This window comes from Corvus hawaiiensis, chromosome 3 (genome assembly GCF_020740725.1).
Source record: "Corvus hawaiiensis isolate bCorHaw1 chromosome 3, bCorHaw1.pri.cur, whole genome shotgun sequence".
Classification (NCBI taxonomy): Eukaryota; Metazoa; Chordata; class Aves; order Passeriformes; family Corvidae; genus Corvus; species Corvus hawaiiensis.
The window spans coordinates 2,427,307-2,448,589 of NC_063215.1; the positions used below are offsets into that span (position 1 = coordinate 2,427,307).

The following is a 21,283-nucleotide window of genomic DNA, read 5'->3' on the forward strand; positions in this document are numbered from 1 at the left end:
ACAGCCTTAAAACCAAACCAAGCGTCCCAGAAGTGTTCCCTGAACAAAGAACTCTCAGCCCCACCCATGCTGGAGCTGAGTGAGGACATCCCTGCTTCCGTGGATCTTTGCCATAGGTTTTGGGAGGCTGAGGTGTGCATTGGAGTGGTTTTTGGGGTTGTTTGGCAGTTTGTGTGCACTCAGGAGGGTGTCTGGACTGCTCCCACTGTTCTCAGGGCATTCCCTGCTGCAGCCCTGGAGCCAGACCTGGCGCAGCCGGTCCAGGGTGAGGATGTTCTCCACGGCCAGGACGCTCCGCAGGTACTTCTCAATGTAGGCTTCAGAGTCAGCTGAAGCTGCATCTTCCACGTTTGCTGCCATCCTGGCCAGTGCCTCCCGCTCCTCAGCCCCCTGAGCATCCTGGGGAGATGAAATGAGATGGCAGCCTGTCAAAATAAACCAAACATCTCCCACATCACTCCCGGAGAAAGCGCACTGTTACACCACGTGGCACCAGTTCAGCACTGCTTGTCCTTAAGCTCAGGGGAAAATGAGAACCATGGAATCATGGAATAGTTTGGGTTAGAAGGGACCTTAAATTCCATTCCACCCCCTGCCACAGGCAGGAATACTTTCCACCATCCCAGGTTGCTCCAAGCCCTGTCCAAGCTGGCCCCGGACCCTTCCAGGGATGGACAGTCCAGAACCTCTCTGGGCAATCACTGCCTCACCACCCTTAGAACAAAGGATCTCTTCCTAATATCTATTCAAAATTTCTTCCTAATACCCAATCTAAGATTCTGATCCAAAGAAACACCCTGTGCCATGCAACCTGCACGGGTGCTCCTACCACTGTCACAGACATCTCAAGCTGTATGTGGTTATTGTTTTGAGGCTTTTTGGGTTCTTTCTGAGAGTCTCACAGCGAGATGTTGCCATTAATTAGCAAAAGGGCTGCATTCAGATATTTCATAATTAAAAAGTGCTCAAGCACATTTGGGGCGTTATCTAACCTGAGAGGAAAACAAAATTTCAAGTGAGCTGCAGGAAGAAAAAAAATAGAACATTGCTTGAGAAGCATTTCAACAGAGAGTGCAGAATGCAGCAGAACACGGAAGAGCCAGGCAGCAATCAGAGTTTTGGCTCTTCATGTGTTAATGTTTTCACAAGTGCTCAGATAGAGCATCTCTTTGGAAGGAAAGGATTAGCATCTAACTGGGAAATGCTCAGGAATCAAGAGATGCATAAAGACATTACTGAGAAAAAGCCACTTTGTTATTTTTTTCCACAGATTCTTGTGCTCTCCACAGCAGGCACTTCACCTGCCCATTTTTCCTCCCTCTTTTTCCCCCCCTCTCCCTTCAAACTGTCTCTTCAAGGACCTGAGCAAATAGATGCTCACTCAACAAAATACACAGTGACACTGATAAGACAGAGGTTGCTGTTAAGTCACAGCGTGTAAAGGAATGGGCTCCATCTTTTACAAACCACAGCTTATCCTGGAAGCAGCAAGAGCCAGAATGCTTAAAATGAGGGGGAAAAGCACAAAATTAGAGGCTCTTGGCCAATTTGAGACACTCTCGATTTCTTATTCACCTCTGGAATGTTTGAGACTATCTCAAAAGTGATGCCACAGCCAGGGATGGAACTTCGGGGGGACATTCTTCGGAGGAAACTCTGTGCAAAACCCTGTGGGGAGGAAACAGAGGGAAAACGTGGATTAACAGATTCCAGCTGAAATAAACACGGTTCACAATGAAAGAAGCCCAAACTCCAACCAATAAATACGTAAGAGCCAAAGATTTTAACTTGGAGAAAATAATTCGCTTGCCTCTATTGTAGATACAGAGAAGGATTCACTTCCTTCCTTGCAAGGTGACTGTTTCACCAAGCATCAGCTGCTTTTAGAGGTGTTTTTTTTCCTGACAGAGCCCTAGGTGACTTGTCTTGAATATTGACAAGTACAGACATTAAATTCTTGACCAAAGAGATCGTTATGAAGAATGATTTAAGGGGCATGGTCATTGTTTATGCTGACTTGGCTCCTTGCAGGGTTAAGAACCGGACTGTTGAATTAATGCAGAGATGAGTCATTCAAAGATGCTGCTGAGACAAACTCCCAGGAAAGGTTATTGACAGGGGTTTTTAGAAAAACAGCAAGAAAGCCAAAGATTCTGTGTCAAATGAAAGTAAAAACCAGCATTGACTAAATCTGTAGAAAACAGAATTGATGAAGACTTCACATGATTGTGATTATTGGCACGTTTAATTTATCTGTTCAATACAGTCTCCCATTCCATATGACAAAAAATTCACTGTTCTTCCCTTGCTGAGAAAAAGCTTCTGCCTGATGGAAGCACCAAGAACTGGGGTTCTACTCCCAGCATGGGGAGCTGCCTGCAGGGTGTCTGAGTGTAACCACACCTCTTCTCCTTGCTCTTGCTTCATATTTTAACTACAGATGTGCAACCAGAATAACAATCCAGGCTTTCTGCTTTGTCATTATCACTGCCAGGGGAGGCTGGGTTCTGAGACAATGCTGAACAAACTCCTTCCTCCCCCATCGTTCTCAGGATTTATACTGTTCTCAGGGCATGATGCTGCAAATGGAATGACAACTTCACTGCCTGCCATTTACCAAACACCCTGCTCCCACCTACACATTATTGTAAGAGCACCAACCGGAAATCATAAAGGACCAAGAGTGATTAACTCTGGTGAATTAACACAAGGGATGTCTCCTCCAACTATTCCTAGTTGATTTCTAAATACCTGTAGCTGTAAATAGAAAGGGTTAGCAGCAATGTGTGAACTTAATACAGGACTAGGGAAACACACAAGTTCCTTTATGCAAAATACGAACTCTGAGCTCACAAGAAATTAACTCTTCCCACTTTTCCCAGTGATAAACCACTTAGGAGTTAATAGAGAAATAACTAAACTTCTTACACTTAGATGCCACAGAGCCTTAAAAAACAAGCTGTGTCATCACCCACAATACAAGGGATACCAGGAAAACCACTTGGAAGCTCAAAGCCTCGCTGGCCTCTGCTGATAATACGGCGCTTCCATCCAGGCTGAGATGAGGGAGAGACAAGGAAATCTGAGTCCTGGGAAGTGGGAAGGGCTGCAGGAGCTGTACCTGTCTGCCATAAACGTTGACACAGATGCGCTTGCGCAGCACCAGCTGCATCTCTGCAGGGTGGCTGAGCTGGACAGTGGCTCTGACAATCAGATAAACCCTCTCCTCTGCCGCCGTCCCCTTGCTGAGCTGGATGCAGTCGTGGACCGTGGAGTCCCACGAGGCTTCTGCTTTCACCTGCAAAAGGGGAAAAAAATAAAAATAAATGTATCCTCTAATAAGCATAATTAGGTGTATAATTAACTGTAATTAATTAAGCATAATTAGCAAAAATACATAATACATAAATTTTGAGAGTCAGCTTCTCCGTTTCGCTCTCTGTGAAGAAAAAATCCCCGCACTTTAGAAGAGGCCATTTAAAAATCAAGATCAGTTTGCCAAATGAAGATGTTGGGATTAAAAATGCCAACTTGCTCAAACTCTGGAACATTTCCTCTTGAAAAAAGAGCTTTGAATACCCAGGATCATTGCAAATAAATTATAAAATATGCAGAAGTGCAGGACCATTTGGCCTAATTTATTAAGATAAACCAGAGAGCAACAGAGATTGCAGTGGAAATCTTCCATCACACCACAAAAATTCTCCTGTTTGTATTTCAGAAATAACTTTGCTGAAGCATTTCTAGTAATACAGTAAAAGCTGGAATTTTTCTTTTTGCATGTTAAAATATAAGTATTACTGAAGATTGAAATGGTTTATCTTCAAGCCATAAACTGGCCTGGTAGCCAAATTTCCAGGCTTTAAAAACAAATCTGGACCAAAAAAAACCCCACCTTAACAGAACTATCAGGAATAAAGCTCCTCTAAAAATAGAAGAAGAAATAAATTTCAGAGAAAGGAGCAAAATTTCAAGGAGTAGGTCAGATATTCTAAACCTAACAGCAAGAATTAGAAACCAACAGTTGTGAAGTTGTAGAACTCTTGAGTTATGTGGCAAAATGGAGGATAATGAGTGTAATGATGCAGAGGTAAAAATGTTAACAATTCAGACTGTTTGGTTTTTCAGCTGGGGCTTTTGTACTCTTAATGTGCTCAGGGGTTTTGCTTTGCTAAACACAAACTGAATCCCAAGGTTTCAGAATGCCTGGATTTGGATGAAGGAAGATCCTTGAGTTTTACTGTTTTCCAAATCATGGTTACACTCCTAGTGAATATTCCTTGAAAACAAAGTTGCTCACAGAAACAAGTGCTGTACCATTTCTATGACATATTTGATGCATTATTTTCACATGTGGATATATAAAAAGAACAATTTAAAGACTAAAATTCCTTGGTCTGCAGCTTCTCTTACCTCACTGTCATGATGCTTCACAATCTGCAGCTCAAAGAATTCCTCCTCCTCCTCTGCCACCAGAGTAGCATCCCAGCCTCCTGCCTCTGGGTCATCCAGGTTATCCTGGGAGCTGAAGTCATCAGCTACAAACAGGAGGGGATGAGCAAACACAGGGTAATCACCCCTTTTAAAAAACATCCAGCAAGTCATGAATTCACATTTTCATCCCCAACTCCCCAGCTTGGCTACTTTGACTTCACCTACAAAATTAAAGTTCCTGCATTGTTCCACTTCAAAAAAAAAATTCCCACTTCTCAACAGAAAGTGTGCACAAGGATTTGGGGGCACAGACTCAAACGTGCCTAATAAAGGGCAGGAATCTCCCCCCGTGGCAAACACGCCCTCCTTGCCCACAGGTGGATTTGCAGCACTGAGCTCACTTGGCATTAAGTGTGTGGTGGTGGTAAAATAAGCTGCTGCCTAAACAGAAAACACCCTACTTTTAGATCATGATGAAACAAACCCTTAATCTGGGTTTTGAGAAGCTCAACCTGTCCTGGCTGGAGTTATGAATTATTAACCAGCTCCTCTCTGAAGCCATTGGATCCACGGATGTGCTGTCCCAGGTGGACAAACCACCAACGTGAGGAGATTGCAGCCCAGGTCTCCTCACAACAGGCTGAGTGTCAGCTCCCCTTCTCACCTGACACTGCTCATCCGAAAGTTAACCCTCTAAACATCCTAACAAGGATTTATTCAGCTGATTGCTCACACACTGCTTTCGGGCTGCCACTTTCTTGGTTCCAATTTCCCATCTTCTGCAGGAGCATCTGACAAATACATTACTCAAGCACATTGCTCACACTGGATCTTGTGGCGTGATGTACTAAAACATGGGATTATTAAAACCTGTGGTTCCTTCCATACATAACACTGTGGATTTTCAAACATTAAGCAGCATGTTCCAGGAAAAATGGGCACTTCTCCAATTAATCCACCTGCCATCCCAGGCTTTTATTAATTTTAGGAGCTTGCTTCAATTCTGTAACATTCATTGGCTGGACAAAGTCTGTTTTCAAAGTACTCTGTCATCTTAAGAACCACTTACCATTCAAGTCAAGGAATATAACAGGAATGTGAGTTTCCATACCAGCCACAGGAGTCCTAAAATGCAAGACAAGGACAACAGTGGCATTTAAAGTAACAGAGATTTACCCAGCACATGTCCCTGATGATCCAAACCCCCACGACATTGCATTCAGTCTGCAATTTTTAGCCAGACTATTGATAACCCTGGCAAACCTCTTTATTTTAATTTACTGCTGCAGATTCCAAGAGACTCAAATAAATTGGTATTTCTTTTATACCAGCTCTCTTAGAATTATTACCTTCTTTGACCTCTGCTTTCCGAAATGTTTTCTCTTTCTTAAATGCTAACAGCAAAATTAAGTTTATTTACTCTGACAGACACATTAATGAAATGCAAACCCCTCTACTTTAGTGATGGCAGGGAAAATGGGGAAGAGAGAATCAGAAAAGTCAGTCTCAAGGTTTTTTAACTAATACTGATGCTGCCTCTCCACACAGTTATTACTCTTTCTTACAAAACACACGTTTCAAGAGCCAAAACTGATGAATTTATAGTGAGTAATAGCAGGCTGGCATCTTATGTAATATATAAAGTGCTTGAATCATACTGAACATTTCCTCTGGTGCAAATGTGTGCAAACCAGATTCTTCCTGGAGCAAGTTTCCTGCAGCTCCACTGTTTTCAAACCTAATGAAACACATCAATGTGAAAGCTGCTGTGTTTCAAACAAGAACTTGATCTTTTTTATGTTTTAGAAGCTCTGACAAACTTCAGCTTAAAACTCCATGACAGTCAATTCCATCAATAAATCCTGTTAGATGTTTGCTCGGAGAAGATATTCAGGAAGTTGCAAGCAACTGAAGATGAGGTTTGAGGTGAAACAACCCTGACTCCTTATCTGCAGTTGTTGCTCACAGCTGATCCAGCACAGCAGCCTCACTCTAGTGCTCTCTACTATTTTTAATGCTCAGAAAATTACATGGAACACTTGCTGACTAAACAGAGTTTGTTCTCACACCAGGAGCGCAACAAAATGCTCCTGGAGATGCAGTTTTATGATGAGGGGGCAGCTTTTAAGTGAATGAACTAGGTAGTTAACATATTAGCTAATTTTTTTAAATGGCGAGTCCAGTGGTAATAAATATTGATTCCTTTTTTCAGAAGGTTATAATTACACTCTGATCAATAACAGTATCGTTTACTAAACAGCATTTCTGGATTTCAGAGACACAACCTGATAAAATAATTTAAGCAAGAGGCCTAATTTTAACAACTTTGCTCATGCAGGGTACAGAGGCCAGACTGAGAGACAAAAAATGGCCACAATCCAAAGCCAGGAATGGGCTGTGCATCATTTTTACATTCCTCCTATGGGAATGGATGTTCCTACCACTCTGCAGGAGCTCCAGGGATCCCACTGCCAGCAGAAGGAACCATCACAGCATTCCTTTCCTCCGTCAGGGTCAGCCTCATCTCCAAAAGCTGAGCCTCCCGATCGGCATCGTCTTCTGTTTTATCTGGAAGCAGGATGTCAGTCAGGACAGCAGAGCAGTTCTGAGTGCTTCTGGCAGGTGGCAGTGATTCTACACCTCCCATGACAGAATAAACCCCCCTCTGCTCACAGTTCAGCACACGAAGAAACACCCCAAAACAAACAAACAAGTTCATGAAGTCTTCTCCAACTTTAATTTCACCCCAAAAAATTACTGCTGAGTTCAGAGATTCAACTCTCCATTAACTTCTTCTCTAAATTTGACAATATATTAAGATTAGAAGTGTGTGCACATCTCTCAACCTTTTACTGTTATTACTTTTAACAGCATTTTCCTTACCAGGCTTCCCCACGAGTTTCTGCAGTTGCTGGTCAAGGTACTCCTGGCGCTTTGTTAAGGCACAGAGCCACTTCCGACGGAGCCTCTCCAAGTCCCTGTCCTGAAAAGGGGGAAAAAAATCACATTAAATATTGCCCCAGGAAAGCCAAGGTTTCCTTATTGTGGCTTGCACATCTCCTCAACCCTTCTGCTCATCCTACACCCAAAGAGAAAAGGAAGACAGAGCAGACACATCCAAACCCTTCAACTTTCCACATCTTATGTGAAGTATTTTTGATTGCCACCTCTTTAGCTGTTTTTCTATATTACCCAACTGAAAAAAACTTCACTTTATACAGTTCTTTGCCCCCAAGCTACTCTAAAACTCACTAACCACTGGAGCTGGAAAGCCCAGTCCTCACCACTCCCCTCAGTGCTTAGCAGCCTCATGTCAGGAACCCATCCCTGCCCCACACCATCCCACTGTCCCCAGTTATGGCATTTGAAAATGAACCTTTTAAAATAATTTTTCTCAAGTGCTCATGTCCTTTAGAAAACCCCCCAAAACACCTCATGATCCTTAAGAACATTCAGTTCCTCCTCTAACATGGTTTAATCTGAAAACTTCTGCATTTGTAAGAGAGAATTTAACATTTTTACCTGATAACTGTCCATTTCATCCTCTTCTTCCTAGGTGAAAACACACAAAACCATGCCATTAATTTTTTTTTTTTTTTGATAGCAGGAAACACTGAATGCAGAAGGTGTAACTAATTTAAGCAATATTAACAGTGTTACAAAGTCTGAGCTTAGCAATGGCATGGTCACAGAACTAAAACACACTGACACCCCAAAGATTAACAGCTAAACACCAACCAGAACGATCCAAAAATTATAATGGAAAAATTCACAGCAATGTAACTATTAGAAGTCTTAATAATGGAAAGGAAGTGGAATACAAGAAAGAAACAGGAGAAACAGCTTAAAACCTTTTGATCCTGGACAGCAAAGAAAAATGCTCGGTTTTACCTCTAAGACTTCAGAGTGTTCCAGCAAGTGCTGAAAAATCAAAGTCTGCTACAGAATTCCAGAATAGTTAAGGTTGGAAAAGACTTTTAAGATCACCAAGTCCAACCATCAACCAGTGCCACCACCATGGTCAGCACTGAACCTCAAACATTTTTTTTTAACACTTCCAGGGATGGGGACTCCATCCCTGCCCTGGGCAGCTGTGCCAGGGCTGGACAGCCCTTTCCGTGAAGGAATTGTTCCCAATATCCAACCTGAACCTCCCCTGGCACAGCTTGAGGCCGTTCCCTCTTATCCTGTCCCTGCTCCCTGGGAACCCCCCTGGCTGTCCCCTCCTGTCAGGGAGTTGTGCAGAGCCACAAGGTCCCCCCTGAGCCTCCTCTGCTCCAGGCTGAGCCCCTTTCCCAGCTCCCTCAGCCGCTCCTGCTGCTCCAGATCCTTCCCCATCTCCGTTCCCTTCCCTGGACGTGTTCCAGCCCCTCCAGGTCTCTCTTATCATGAGCGGCCCAGAGCTGCCTCCAAAACTGAGGTGTGTACAAAGGATTGGAGGTAACTTTGCTGCAAAGGAGAAGAACTGTAAAAATCTGCTGTAATTATTGGGGAATTAGAACAGCAGCCACACCAGGAGTGACAATGGAGACCTTCAACCTTTTACTCCCATTATTTTCTGATGGCAGACATCACCTTTAGTTCTCGACCTTCATCCCTAACAGAGCCACTTGCAATGAGCACAACTGCCCCTCCTCACAGGGAATGGAAAAGGAATGACGGCTGCAATCCTCAAGGAGTTATTACTTACCTAGTTAAGCAATAACGAGCCACCAGAGCCTACTTCTGTACCTTAATCATGAAAGCAAAAACTTAGCTAAGCTAAAATTAAAAAGCTGCAGAGAAGAGGCATTTCCTCAGTTCAAGGTCTTTAGAAAATCTTTCACATTCCAGAGATATCTGATTTACCTGAGATAAGAGAAATTATAATAAGGGGACTAAAAATCCAGGTGCTCATGTCCAAAGCCTATTGTAAGCAACAGGTCCCACAAAACCTGGTTTTCAATGGCCCTTTCCCAGGGGGGTTATCAGTGTCAGGCACAACCCACTGGTCTCTCTCAAGTAGAGTTTAAGCCTTTTTTCTTGACAGAATGTTCTATTTTGGGGATTGCCAGCTCTGTGGGATAAGGCTGGAACTGGTCAGTGGATCAGGAATTCAGTGGAGAAGAAACAGGATGAGGCAGACAGGATGCTCCCCTGGGAGTTCTCCCTGTAAAACAGGCTAAAAAGGGCACTTGTGGGTTGTAGGTCAAGGAAAAACTGCAAGAATCAATCATTCTGTCCTAGGAGAGAAACTTGCTCCATTCAGGAGTTTCCTGGCTTTACAGGAAAGAAATGTGGGTATCAGGGGCTGCAGGCAGAGCCAGCCGGAGCATAATGGGGAACAACAGGAATAATCTGCCAGGATGCTGCTGGAAAGGTGGAAAAAATTCCCCTTTTTGTACCCCTGACACCCAGTGCGAAAGGACTGCTCAGGTTAGGAGACAACAAAAACCCCAAATACTTCAGAGCTCAAAGGAAAAGCCATCCTGATTAAGCAGAAAAAGGGGAGCAGACAGGGATTGAATCATACTCCGACAAGAGGGACATTTTGGGACATCTCCTGCTTTTCCACTGTTGGCCACTTCTCAAGCAGGACAGCAAATCAAACAAGTTCAGAGACTTGTTCTGCTGCACCAGATTTTGGCTTTGCCAGCTCCAGGGAGTGACTGAACTTTCATTTATCTGTTGGGGGAAAAGTCAAAGTGCACCAGAAACTCACAGGAGCACTGCAAGAAGATAATCCCCAAAAAGAGATGGATACACTGGCAGTTGAACACGAGGTGTGTGAGGTTGTCAAACAACTGCCCAGCATTTACTGTGGGCCACAACTGGTTCATGGAATTCTAACATTTGTAACTGGACACTATTTGAATAAATGTTCCACTGGTTTATTTTAGTTTGAATTTTTGAGTACTTTTAGTTTATTTTTATTTTGAATACTTTCCATGTCTAATATTTGAAGTAAAATCTACAGGAAAATCTCCTAATGAATTTTAGGAATGTTTGTATTTTCTTCTCTTCTTTGGGTGGTGTGTTAAGGCTGTGCTGCTTGATAGGAAAAAAAAACCCAGCCAAAACATGAAGAGACACAGAACATCTTAATACTGTTACTTTTGCCATGGAAAATGATTCCCTTTATGTTTTACACCTCTTGGAAACAGCTGACAGCAAATATTCAGAATTTTACCTGATAATTTTGTGACTTGACGTGTTTTATTTGAACACAGCCAATGCCAACAGATAATATGGATTCCTCCATCAGTGGCAAGGTCCCAGATTCCTGCACAGATTTCACTTCAACCTGGATTCGTCGAGATTGCCCCTGTCCACAAGAACAATTCGAAATGCTTGTTAAAAAAAGAGGGAATATAAAGTGATGGAAGTTTAATTCCAGAGAGACCTCTACTGGCAGCCACTGGCAAGGAATATTGTATTCTTACTTTGGGAAGAACGAAGTGGTGCAATCCCAATGACCCAGTGCTCAAGAGATTCCCCCTCCTGTTGCAAGGATTTATATTTACAGAGAAAAATAAAAGTTTAGCATTCAGCAACTGCCCAGTTTGTTTTCTGGATGGTTTTCAAACATACACTGAAAGGGTTTTCATTTTAGTATTTCTGAAGGTGGAAAATAGGATCTCCTCCCCACCTACAAAAGAGGAGAGCAAAGAGCTACAGGAATTTCAGTGAACTTTTCCTGACTCTGCCCTCCTTGGCTGAAAATTCTGACCTACTGATGGTATCAGTGCAGCAAAGCAACTGCTCTTTAATAAAACTGTAAGGGGGAAAAAAAAAGGAAATTAAAAAAAGAAAATTAAAATAAAATTCAAAGGAGTTGGTGATGTCAGAGGAGCAGCCTGTATCCAACTTCTACTGATTCCTCATGTTCTTTGGGCAGTAGCTTATCAATAGCTCATCATTTAAAAACGCGAGCTGGTCAGTTAAGCATTAACAATTTAAAGCAGGTAGAATTCAAAGAACAAAGGAGTGCCTGGCTGGAAGGATCACATAACGGGGAACTCTGGACCTCTTTAAAAAATAATGAAGTTCAGTGGAGACTGATGTCCCTTCTGCCAGGTGCTGGCACAGGACAGGGCACAGGACAGAGAGAAAGGTTACAGGGAAGGCTTTGATCACCTTTAAGCTGAGTTTTGCTCTGTCTCCCACTTTACATCTGTTTTCCTCAACATCACTTTTGCACCTAAGCTTGACACCTCCTTGGACACCTCAGCCATCCAAAGAGAAGCTTCCCATGTGCTTTTTGCACAGCTGGAATCCTGCCCGTGCCACCTCACCTGTCTGAGCTGGAAGATGCCTCCTGTGCTGACATCCCTGGCAGGGGTCACCTCGACTGGGCAGTACTCCCCGTTCTCATTCAGCTCCAGGATCTGAACCCACAGTTCCACTTTGCGGGTCACCTCGCTCCACCTGCAGAACAAGTCAAGTACTGGGTTGTTTCTTTTGTTTGGTTGGTTTTTTCCCCCCCAGAAAAACGGAATTAAAACATCAAAACACTGAGCTCAGGCTGCAGATTGAAGCAGCAACAATCACTGCAATAAATGCACCATTTGTGAGCACACAGGTACCAGCTGTGCAGTGCTTCTACATTTTCCTGACAGCTATTTTAGTTAAACACCAGAAACAAGCCTTTTCCTGATTCCAATACAAACTCCAATTTCACATTTAAGCTCTGGTCTCAATTCCTGCCACAGAAGCCCAGTGTTGTCAGGGCAATCAGATTGAGATGGGAGACAGAAGAATGAAATATGACACTGTCTCACAAGCTCTCAAGATTCAGAGCTCTCTCCTGACCTTCATCATCTCAGTGCCTTCTCTCCAATTCTTCCCAGAGCTTAATAAGGAACAGCCAGTTTTGTAGAACTTCAAAATTAAGAAGGACAGAGGTGCTCACTACTTGGCTATCAAACATAACTCACTATTTCAGAGCATCCTTTTCCCCTTTGCCATATTTCCCTGACTTTTATTTTGAATTTCCCTACACGCAGCTTAACGCTCAACAGAAGCTTAAGCTGCAAGTAAAAAGAGAAGTAACTGCCAATGAATTAAGATGCAGAGCTGCCTTCTAATTGAAGAGGCAAAACAGCTCACATTTAAGAAAATGCTGCTATAAGATTACTTTGGGGACAACAAATGCTACCAGCAAACAAACAACACTCCTCTTCAGTCTGAATTATCATACTGCTTTATATTTATTCCAAATTGAGGTAATAAGCAATAAAACTTTTCCATGGAAGCATTACAGGGATGGCATTTCATGGCCAGGAATGAATTGGAGTCATCCACCGGCCTTCAGTTCAAAATTTGACTCTTTACCCCAAACCTGCTTCAAAACTGGGCACCTCAGACAGTGGTTTTTCCCAAATTCTAAACCTAAGGATGTATTTTCCATATTTACCTGTCACGAAGGCTGCGTGTTTTGGCTTGAATTATTCCCAAATCCCACAGGGCTGGGTTTTTGCGGTCACCACTCTGCTTGTGCCCATAAACTTCAATGGCCAAAGCACCATCATAAAGATGTTCCATGAAGTCTTCAGAAATATTCACAGAAACCTCCTGGAAGGGACAAATCAGTTGATAACTCTGACTGCATGACTCAGGCTGTGAGATTTTACTGCCTTGACTTTAATAAAAGAATTCAGTAAAGTCCCCCTGGTTCCCAAGACACAATCCAGGAGAAAGGAAGTGTTGCCTCAGCTTGTAAAATCAGGAGGCAGGTCAAAGGTGTGTGATTTTCTAAAGATTAAAGTCTATAAGGAGCTGAAAAATGGCCACAGGCTGCTGCAAGCCCTGAGCCAATGGCTCAGAAAAAAAATCAAAGCAGAGGTTGAAATGTTCAGAATCAGAAAATCAAAACTCATCAGAAGGTGCTACATCTATCTCACAAATGGCAAGAGGAATAAATTGCTCAGTGTAATGTGAAGGGATAGAACATGATGAGAACTGGGGTGATTTGGCTGGGATTCATCCAGGCTGACTTTAGATGTCCCTATTAAAGATGCCTCTGCTCAGCTGCTCCAAAGCCAGTGGCAAAAAAGAGTCTGTCCTAAATAGTCTGTTCTGACTTCTAACAACCCAACTTCAACGTCTACAGCAGCCCCATGTCCCAAGAATTGGGACATTTCTCTCCATTTCATCAGAGTTTAGAGTGATCAGCTCAGTTACTGACATCAAATATCCTCAGATAAATATCCCCCATCCACAGTGAGTTTTACTGGGGATAACTTCTAATGTAAGTTTCTCTAAAGAACTGATGTTTTCCTTTATTAACCCCCTTCATTTTCAGTGATTTTTGTACAAATGAACAGTGTGGAAGGATCAAACTTAAATGGACTCTGAAGACATTTAAGTTCTTATAAAAAAACATTAGTGTAGCAGCATGATGAAATTAAATACGGTATTAGGTCATCATGAAATGTCATAATGTGAGCAAAAAGGCAATTAAAACTGCTATACAAGCCTAAACCTGCTTTTTATTTTGTCTGCCTTACAGTTTAATTAATAAATCAGAAAAACAAATTACATTGCAGTGGTCGAAGACAACCATGCACCGTGGCTCCTTGCTGATGGAAGACTGGGAAGGATCCACCTCAGGTGCAACAATAACGGGCTCCACTTGATCCCAGAACGTGTATTTGCAGAACACAAAGTTGGACAGGTGCTGTGGAAGACCTGTAGCTTGAAGTATTTTAATCTAGAAAAGAGGTGAGAAACAAATGAAAAGCACTCATTCAACAGGCATGGAATTAAAAACATCTCCTGGACAATGTTCCACTGCAATGGATAACAAAAAGATAAGAGCAGCAAACCAAAAATGATTTAGAAAATAAAATTTCTGCACTGATATTCACTGGAGACAGTATCTGGAGTGCAGCAGCTGAGCACAGTCACTAGATGTCACCAGGCTCATATTTTCTGGGAGTAACATTTTGCTGATTTTTAACAGTGAAATGCACCAAACCCATTGCAACTGAAGAGTAATCCAGTAAAAATCTCATACTTCCAGCGGCTCCTTTATTCTCCAAAAATCCCTGGCTTAAGACACTACTTGTCCTTACTCTGTGATGCTGGAAATAACCCAAAATCAACCCAAAGAATGCAAAAGTAGCCTGCCCCCTCATCAAATTAAGGCCAAATAGAAACAAAACCTTGTCAATTCTCATTCTGATCTAAACAAAGCCATCACATTCACCTTTTATTTCATAAACTTCTATTCTCCATTTGTCAAATTAAGACCAAATGAGTTAGACTTCTGCAGTAAGATCCTCAAGATTGGCAGTATTTTTTGCCAAAATGCCCCATCCTGCTTGTAAGCAATGGAGCTCTATGGGAGAGGATAAAAAGTGGGGGAAAAAAGCACAATTTCTTCCAAATTGTTCATATTGTCCAGAAGTCAGCAAGGCTGGGGACCACTCCCTCTAATGCTTTTTGCCTCTCTCTTTTCTTACCTGTAGCTTGTAGTTTTACTGCAACACGGAACTGTTAGTAAATACTTCCTACTAATTTTCTTTTTATTACTAACAGTAATAAACGCACTGTACATATTTTACAAGATGTTTAATATTTAGAGAAAGAAATATTGAGAAAAAAAGAAATATTAAGAGATAATGATTCCTAGAATGATGGGAGTTTATCAGATTCTGTGACTCTTTTTGGATTAGATATTGCAGTGCCAATCCTAATACACAGACCTTCCCTGGTTTCCAAGAGTCCACTAAACTTCCTGGGGTGAGCCTTTGGCATATAAATGCAATTAATGGAAGGAACGAACCCCAACTAATTATCTTGTGTTATTTCAGCCATTCCAGAAACAAAATGAGGTTACAAAGAGACATCCAACATCCAGAAGCCAAGGATTTGACTCAGGATGGGAAGAGAAAAGGTTGTTCAGAGGTTGGGATACATCTGGAACTCACCCTGCAGACAAGTTTTCTCTCCTGGATGTCATTTTCATTTGAATAGTCAGGACTGTCCTCACCTCCCACCAGCCTGTCATCGATTTCCCCACTCACTCGAACAACTTCAACGTGGAGACGACCTGAAACCTGGCAGGACAGGAATCAGAATTATTTGTGTGCCAGAAAACAGTGACAGGTCCATCCCCTCCCGGTCTGTAAGCAGCCAACAAACACTTTATTCCTTTTTGCACTGCTCTTGCACTCTGCAGTTGTTGCACCACATGAAGAACGCTTCGGAGCGAGAATCAAAGAGCCTTTGTTGCAAAAACCATAAAGAATCAGCCACTGGGGTGACCTGGGGAACAATCTCACCTTCAAACCAGTCTCTGGAGAGTCTGCAAAGTGCACACTTGATGCAGAGCATGGAGAATGTTGCCTGGTGTGCTCTGCTGCCTTTGAAGTTGTTCTTACAGAACATATTTAAGAACCTATTCTTGATGGCAGGCAGTGAAAGCAGTGGAGCTACAGCTCATCCTAAGTACTTATTTTGGGCTATTTCCCTCAGAAAGGTGCTCAGGAAGCTTTCTCCTTTCACAATCACCGTGCTGGGATTCAGAGCTGCCTGAAAACTCCAGCAAAGTGTTATGGGATTTGCACAATTCCACATTGTCAAGCAAAGAACTCGTGCAGATGAAACTGGAAATGATCTACTCTGTCCTGGTAGTAAGACCCACAGGCTGTAATTAAACAGTTGAGTAAGGACAGATTATGGAAGAGAGACAAACCTCTCCTTTCTGATTGATGATTGGAACAGCATATTGAAGCTTCACGTCATAGAACAGGCACTCAAGGAAAACATTGGCTACTCCAATAAGGCTGTGGTTTTCCTGCTCGTCGTAGAAGGGATCAGCTCTCCTGAAATAAGCTCTCATCACCTGCAAGCAAACCCAGAGTCACGTCAGGAAACCAAACCTTCCAGGAAACGCTTTTTGAAGTGTTGCACAACCAGCCCAGTGGAAGAAAAAGGGACTCGGGCAAGAGGGCAGATTAGATCACAAGAAGAATAGAAATGAATTTTGTTTCGGATAAGGCCTGTCCTGAGCAAGTTCTCCTTAACTTTGCCAGATTCCTGAACATTAACTACTGCTGTGTTACCTGCTGCTTCCTATTGTGTGCTCCATTCCCTCACCAAACTATGCATGCAAGCAGGGGTCAGAGGGACAAGATAAGGGTTAATGAAATGCTGAGGATCAATTCAGTACTAGGAAAAGCAAAACCTCAGGAAAACTCAGCTCTTTGCATATTCCCTCCCCACCTCCACCCAACAACCCTCCTGAAAATGTAAAAGGAATGTAATTACAGGAGTATTTGTTACTTACTGGATTGTCTTCCTCACAGTCTTTCCACTCCTGGTAAAGGTCCCTCATATCCACCAGTCGATTCTCCAGTTTTTCCAGTGACCAGATTTGTTTGCCTTTCCCTTTCCTCCTCACCTGGATAGCAGGCTCGCTGAGAATTGCACCTCTCTGTGAAACAATTAACGGGATACCAAGAAGGAATTCATGTCACAACAGTGAAAATAAGAGTTTAAAACTAACACAAACTTGAGAATATCTTTGGGAAAAGTCTGTTCTTTTTTTTATTCTGGCTTGAGCAGCCAAATCCAAGTGTGACAGGCTCTGAGTTCAGCTGTCACAGTGTATTGGTGTTCAGCTTAACTGGGAAGGCTAATCACAGCTCCAGGCACTGGTTTCCGTGGATTTTCACCTTGCATAAGCGTTAGAAATGGGAACATTTAAGCATTTCACGAATATCCTCAAGTTACAGCAGGCCTGGAGTTCCAGCTAACATGACTACTGCCTGCAACTTGCAACTAGTGCAGACACTTAACCCCCTTTATCATCCTGTTTCTGGATGTGTCTTCCCCAAAAGACTGTGAGAAAAACTTCTAAAACAACTGATAAAAATTATAATCCTGGAATAAAATCCATTGACTGAACTAAGGACAGTCTGAGTATCACCAAAATACTAAGCTGGCTTCAAGGACAGAAATAACACCAGCTTAGGCAGCTAGCCTGAGACATGGAAGTCTGGGTTCAGCTCCCTCCTTCCAAAATTTCTGAGATGCCTGGGAACAAATACTCCAAATCCTCTCTGCTCCAGTTCCTCCCTGCACAATGGGGATGGCAGAAGTTTCACAGCTCACTGGGACGATGCTGTCAAATGTCCATAAAGGGATGGTAAATACCTGAAATAGATGTTACCCAACCTGCAGAGACTTTGTCACTCTGCAACAGCAGCCAAGTGTGAACTTCAACACCAGGGGAAAGGCCTTGCACCAAAACATTTACCTTTTATGGCACATTATAGGATTTTCATGGTATCAAATAAGATAAGGATGTAGCAGAGACATATTTAATGCACATTAGTGGAAAACTATCTTAACCATTATGGTCAGAGCAAAAGAAATCTGAACACTGAGGGACAAACTTACTGAACAACCATTTAACTCAGTCAGGGTGACTGTACCTTGCTGTTGGCATTAAGGCTTGAAGCGGGGATCTGGAGGGTCACTTTGTACTCTGTCCTCTTGTCCAGTTCCTCTCCGATAAAATTGGCTTCCCTCACGTACAAATTGGCTTTAACAATCTGCTCTCGCAGCTTCCTCAGGCTGTGGGTCAGCATTTCTTCTCTGCAAGAAGGGGATTGGGAAGGGAAGACAGGAAAAATAGCGAGGTTTATGTACTGAAAGCAAAACAAATGGATGAGGAGACAACTGAGAGCTTGTGGGTGAGGATGAAAGGGAGGGGGGCTGCGACAAATATTGGACAGACGAGCCCCTCCAGAGACACCCAGGAGCATCCTCAGGTTCACAAACCCTGGATCTCATGAGGGAATTCAACCACCTTCCCCAGAACTTGTGCAAAGGTTTGGACACTGCCCTGCACTCCTTGGGTCCAGCTCTGGGGCTTCCAGCAAAAGGAGGACATGGAGGGAGTCCAGAGGAAGCCACGGAGCTGCTCCAAGGGCTGGAGCCCCTCTGCTCTGGAGCCAGGCTGGGAGAGCTGGGGGTGCTCACCTGGAGAGGAGAAGGATCCAGAGAGACCTCAGAGCCCCTTCCAGTGCCTAAAGGGGCTCCAGCAGAGCTGGAGAGGGACTTGGGAGAAGGGCTGGAGGGACAGGACACAGGGAATGGCTTCCCACTGCCAGAGGGCAGGGATGGATGGGATATTGGGAAGGAATTGTTGGCTGTGAGGGTGGTGAGACCCTGGCCCAGGGTGCCCAGAGAAGCTTTGGCTGCCCCCGGATCCCTGGAAGTGTCCAAGGCCAGGCTGGCTGGGGCTTGGAGCAGCCTGGGATAGTGGGAGGTGTCCCTGTGCATGGCAGGGGGTGGCACTGGAAGGGCTTTCAGGTCCCTTCCCACCAAAACAATTTTATCCTTTTTAACACAAAAACCAGGGGAATGAAATTACATTTCAAATGGGAAAGAAAAACTCTCAGCATGAATTTGGCAGTATGAAAATCAGGATACTGCTGGCTTTGGAGACTTCTCCACTCATCTGCTGAACAGGCAGCTATTGTGTGGCTCCTTCCAGAATTTTCCCACCAAAGATGTGGATGCTCCATGTTACAGAGAAAGGTTTATTCAGACATCACCCACTTGCTCACTGGCCTTCCTGGCAAGTGTGAGAGAGAGGGTCAATTGTGCAGCCCAGGAATCTGGTGCCACAAAACATCCCAGGCACACAGCTAACACCTTGTCAGACAAATATTTTTTACTTCCAAAGTTGCTTCTCTAGCCATATATATTAGATTTGTATTTTTCATGACAATGTCTTCACCACACTCATTTATTTAGGGTTTCATCTTCCTCCTGCAGCTGCTCTTTTTGGCAGCAACAGTAGAAAGATCATTTAGGGGCTGAAGTAAATAACCTTCACGTCATCACCCAGGAAGAGGCAGAGTGGACACTGACCTCTCTGGTTATTAAATGGTTTTTGCAATGCTCTGGATTAAAATTCTTTGTATCATCCTCTTACTCCCTTGTTTTATTTACACTCTTCTGGTTGTCAGGACCTGCCCAGGTCAGACAGATGGATCTGAGTCAAGAGGAAAAACAACCTTCCGGCAGCTGAGTCATGCATGACCCATGAAAGAACAAATTCATATGGGAGCCTCAAAATTCCATCCAATCGTCTCAATTTTAGTCAAATTTGCTGCTGTGCAGGATAGAGCTTCTCCTTAATAACCAATCAGGAACTCATTATTTCTCCCATTTTCTACCATTTTAGGTCTGCTTATTGTGGAGGTGTTCAAGCCCAGGTTGGACAGGGCTTGGAGCAGCCTGGGATAGTGGAAAGTGTCCTCCCCATGGCAGGGGGTGGAACTGGATGGTCTTTGAGGTCCCTTCCAATCCAATCTGTTCTATCATTCTGTGATTCTTAGATAAATATTTTGGCCGTGTCCTCCCCACCACGAGTCCTCGCAGAAATTCACCGCAATTGCAACGCAACCAAAATCCTGCCAAATTCACTGCAGAAATTCGACAGAACCCCCCTGATGGTCACAGTGGGTCACCCACCTCTCCTCTGCCCACTGCCTGAGGCGCTGCTGGGCACTGGGGGAGTGGAAGGAGAACCTGTCCATGCTGCGGAAATGCTGCTTCTCGGGCGAGAGCCGCCGCCGCAGCTGCTCCAGCTCGTGCTCGTACATCAGCCTCTGCCTCTCCAGAGCTGATCTCTTCTCCTCCTCGTGCTGCTGCTCCAGGCTTTGCAGGATTGACTGCATTGGGTCTAGGCAGATTTGGAAAATAAAGAAAAGTACTACAGTGAAATCCATGCTGAGGAGCGTCCTGGATGCGTGGTGTGAGCACAGTTATCAGGTAAAAAACTCTGCTTTTGTTGCAATGTGTATTTAAATAGTGCTGCTGAATTCTGGAGCAAAACAAACATTTACAGGGCAGATGACTTAAGAGAATTAAGAAAAGGGAAAGCCCAAGCTGGGGAAAAAAAAAAGTCCGCCTGTTTCCCAAAATAATGTCATTCTGGGACAGCTACATAAGACCACAAAAACTCAAAAACATGGTTTCAGAGACAGAAATCACTGCAGTTAATGCCTGAGTGAGACATAACACAAGAAAAATAAACAGCCAAGTGAAAACACTTTAAGACTGCAGTTCCCCCAGCATTCCAGCTTTGGCTTTTCCCCAGCAAGAACTGCCAAACCAAACAGTCTGCCATGGTGATTTTTCCCTCCTCAAGCACAAAAATGGCTGTGTTGAGTCATTCACAAGAAAAATTCTCCAAAAGGAAGTTATAAGGGAAAAAGTCCGTGGTTATCCTCATGTTTTGCACGTGAGGATATATAAATATCCATGAGGATATCCCCAGTAATTTTTGTGGCTCCTTACCATTGCTACCAAGAGCCTTCATGGTGACTTCCATCTGGGCATACTCGTAGCTGAAGTTAATCTCACTGGACACTTCACTGGAATTGTCTCCATCTGCATCCAGCTGCTCCACACTGTTACTGCACTTCATGGAGTTGTCCCGCTCCTCATCCTCATGATCTGCCTTCTTCTTCTTCTTTGGCAAATTCAGCCTTTAATTAAGAGGAAAATTTTTAGAGAACTGTTAATTGCTCAGCTCTGAAACACGGGGTTGCTTTAAAATATTGTTAAAATTCAATAGAGCCTCCAAATCAGATTTTTTCCCTTTCAAATTTTATTGATCTCCTGTGGGTGTAAGTTTCCTCAGGGCAAAAACAGGAGCAGAAGGTAAACTAACTAATCCATTCTACATTCTCATAATCAAGTACCTGAGACTCCCAATAACACAATTTAGATAATCATGACATTTTTTAGTCCTTCCACATCCAAATAATTTAGGGGCAATAATGAAATGACACCTCACATTTTTATATGGGTTCTCCTTTTAAGCATAAAAGAAAGCAAT

At 43.3% G+C, this 21,283-nt stretch overlaps 1 protein-coding gene across 3 annotated transcripts in view; it reads right to left on the reverse strand.

Moving 5' to 3' along the window:
• Positions 1-21,283, reverse strand: part of KIF13B (kinesin family member 13B) — a 119,967-nt gene that overhangs the window by 28,058 nt on the left and 70,626 nt on the right. For all 3 annotated transcript variants that reach the window (XM_048296328.1, XM_048296329.1, XM_048296327.1), the window contains exons 16-33: positions 20,740-20,930; positions 19,912-20,122; positions 17,859-18,021; positions 16,709-16,855; positions 16,115-16,264; positions 15,348-15,476; positions 13,955-14,125; positions 12,830-12,987; positions 11,709-11,841; positions 10,604-10,738; positions 7,957-7,986; positions 7,318-7,417; positions 6,876-7,002; positions 5,504-5,559; positions 4,414-4,538; positions 3,122-3,298; positions 1,576-1,668; positions 247-399 (exon numbers count right to left, since the gene is read on the reverse strand). In XM_048296328.1, coding sequence (XP_048152285.1) covers positions 247-399; positions 1,576-1,668; positions 3,122-3,298; positions 4,414-4,538; positions 5,504-5,559; positions 6,876-7,002; positions 7,318-7,417; positions 7,957-7,986; positions 10,604-10,738; positions 11,709-11,841; positions 12,830-12,987; positions 13,955-14,125; positions 15,348-15,476; positions 16,115-16,264; positions 16,709-16,855; positions 17,859-18,021; positions 19,912-20,122; positions 20,740-20,930 — 2,449 coding nt within the window. The remainder of the gene's footprint in view (positions 1-246; positions 400-1,575; positions 1,669-3,121; positions 3,299-4,413; positions 4,539-5,503; positions 5,560-6,875; positions 7,003-7,317; positions 7,418-7,956; positions 7,987-10,603; positions 10,739-11,708; positions 11,842-12,829; positions 12,988-13,954; positions 14,126-15,347; positions 15,477-16,114; positions 16,265-16,708; positions 16,856-17,858; positions 18,022-19,911; positions 20,123-20,739; positions 20,931-21,283) is intronic.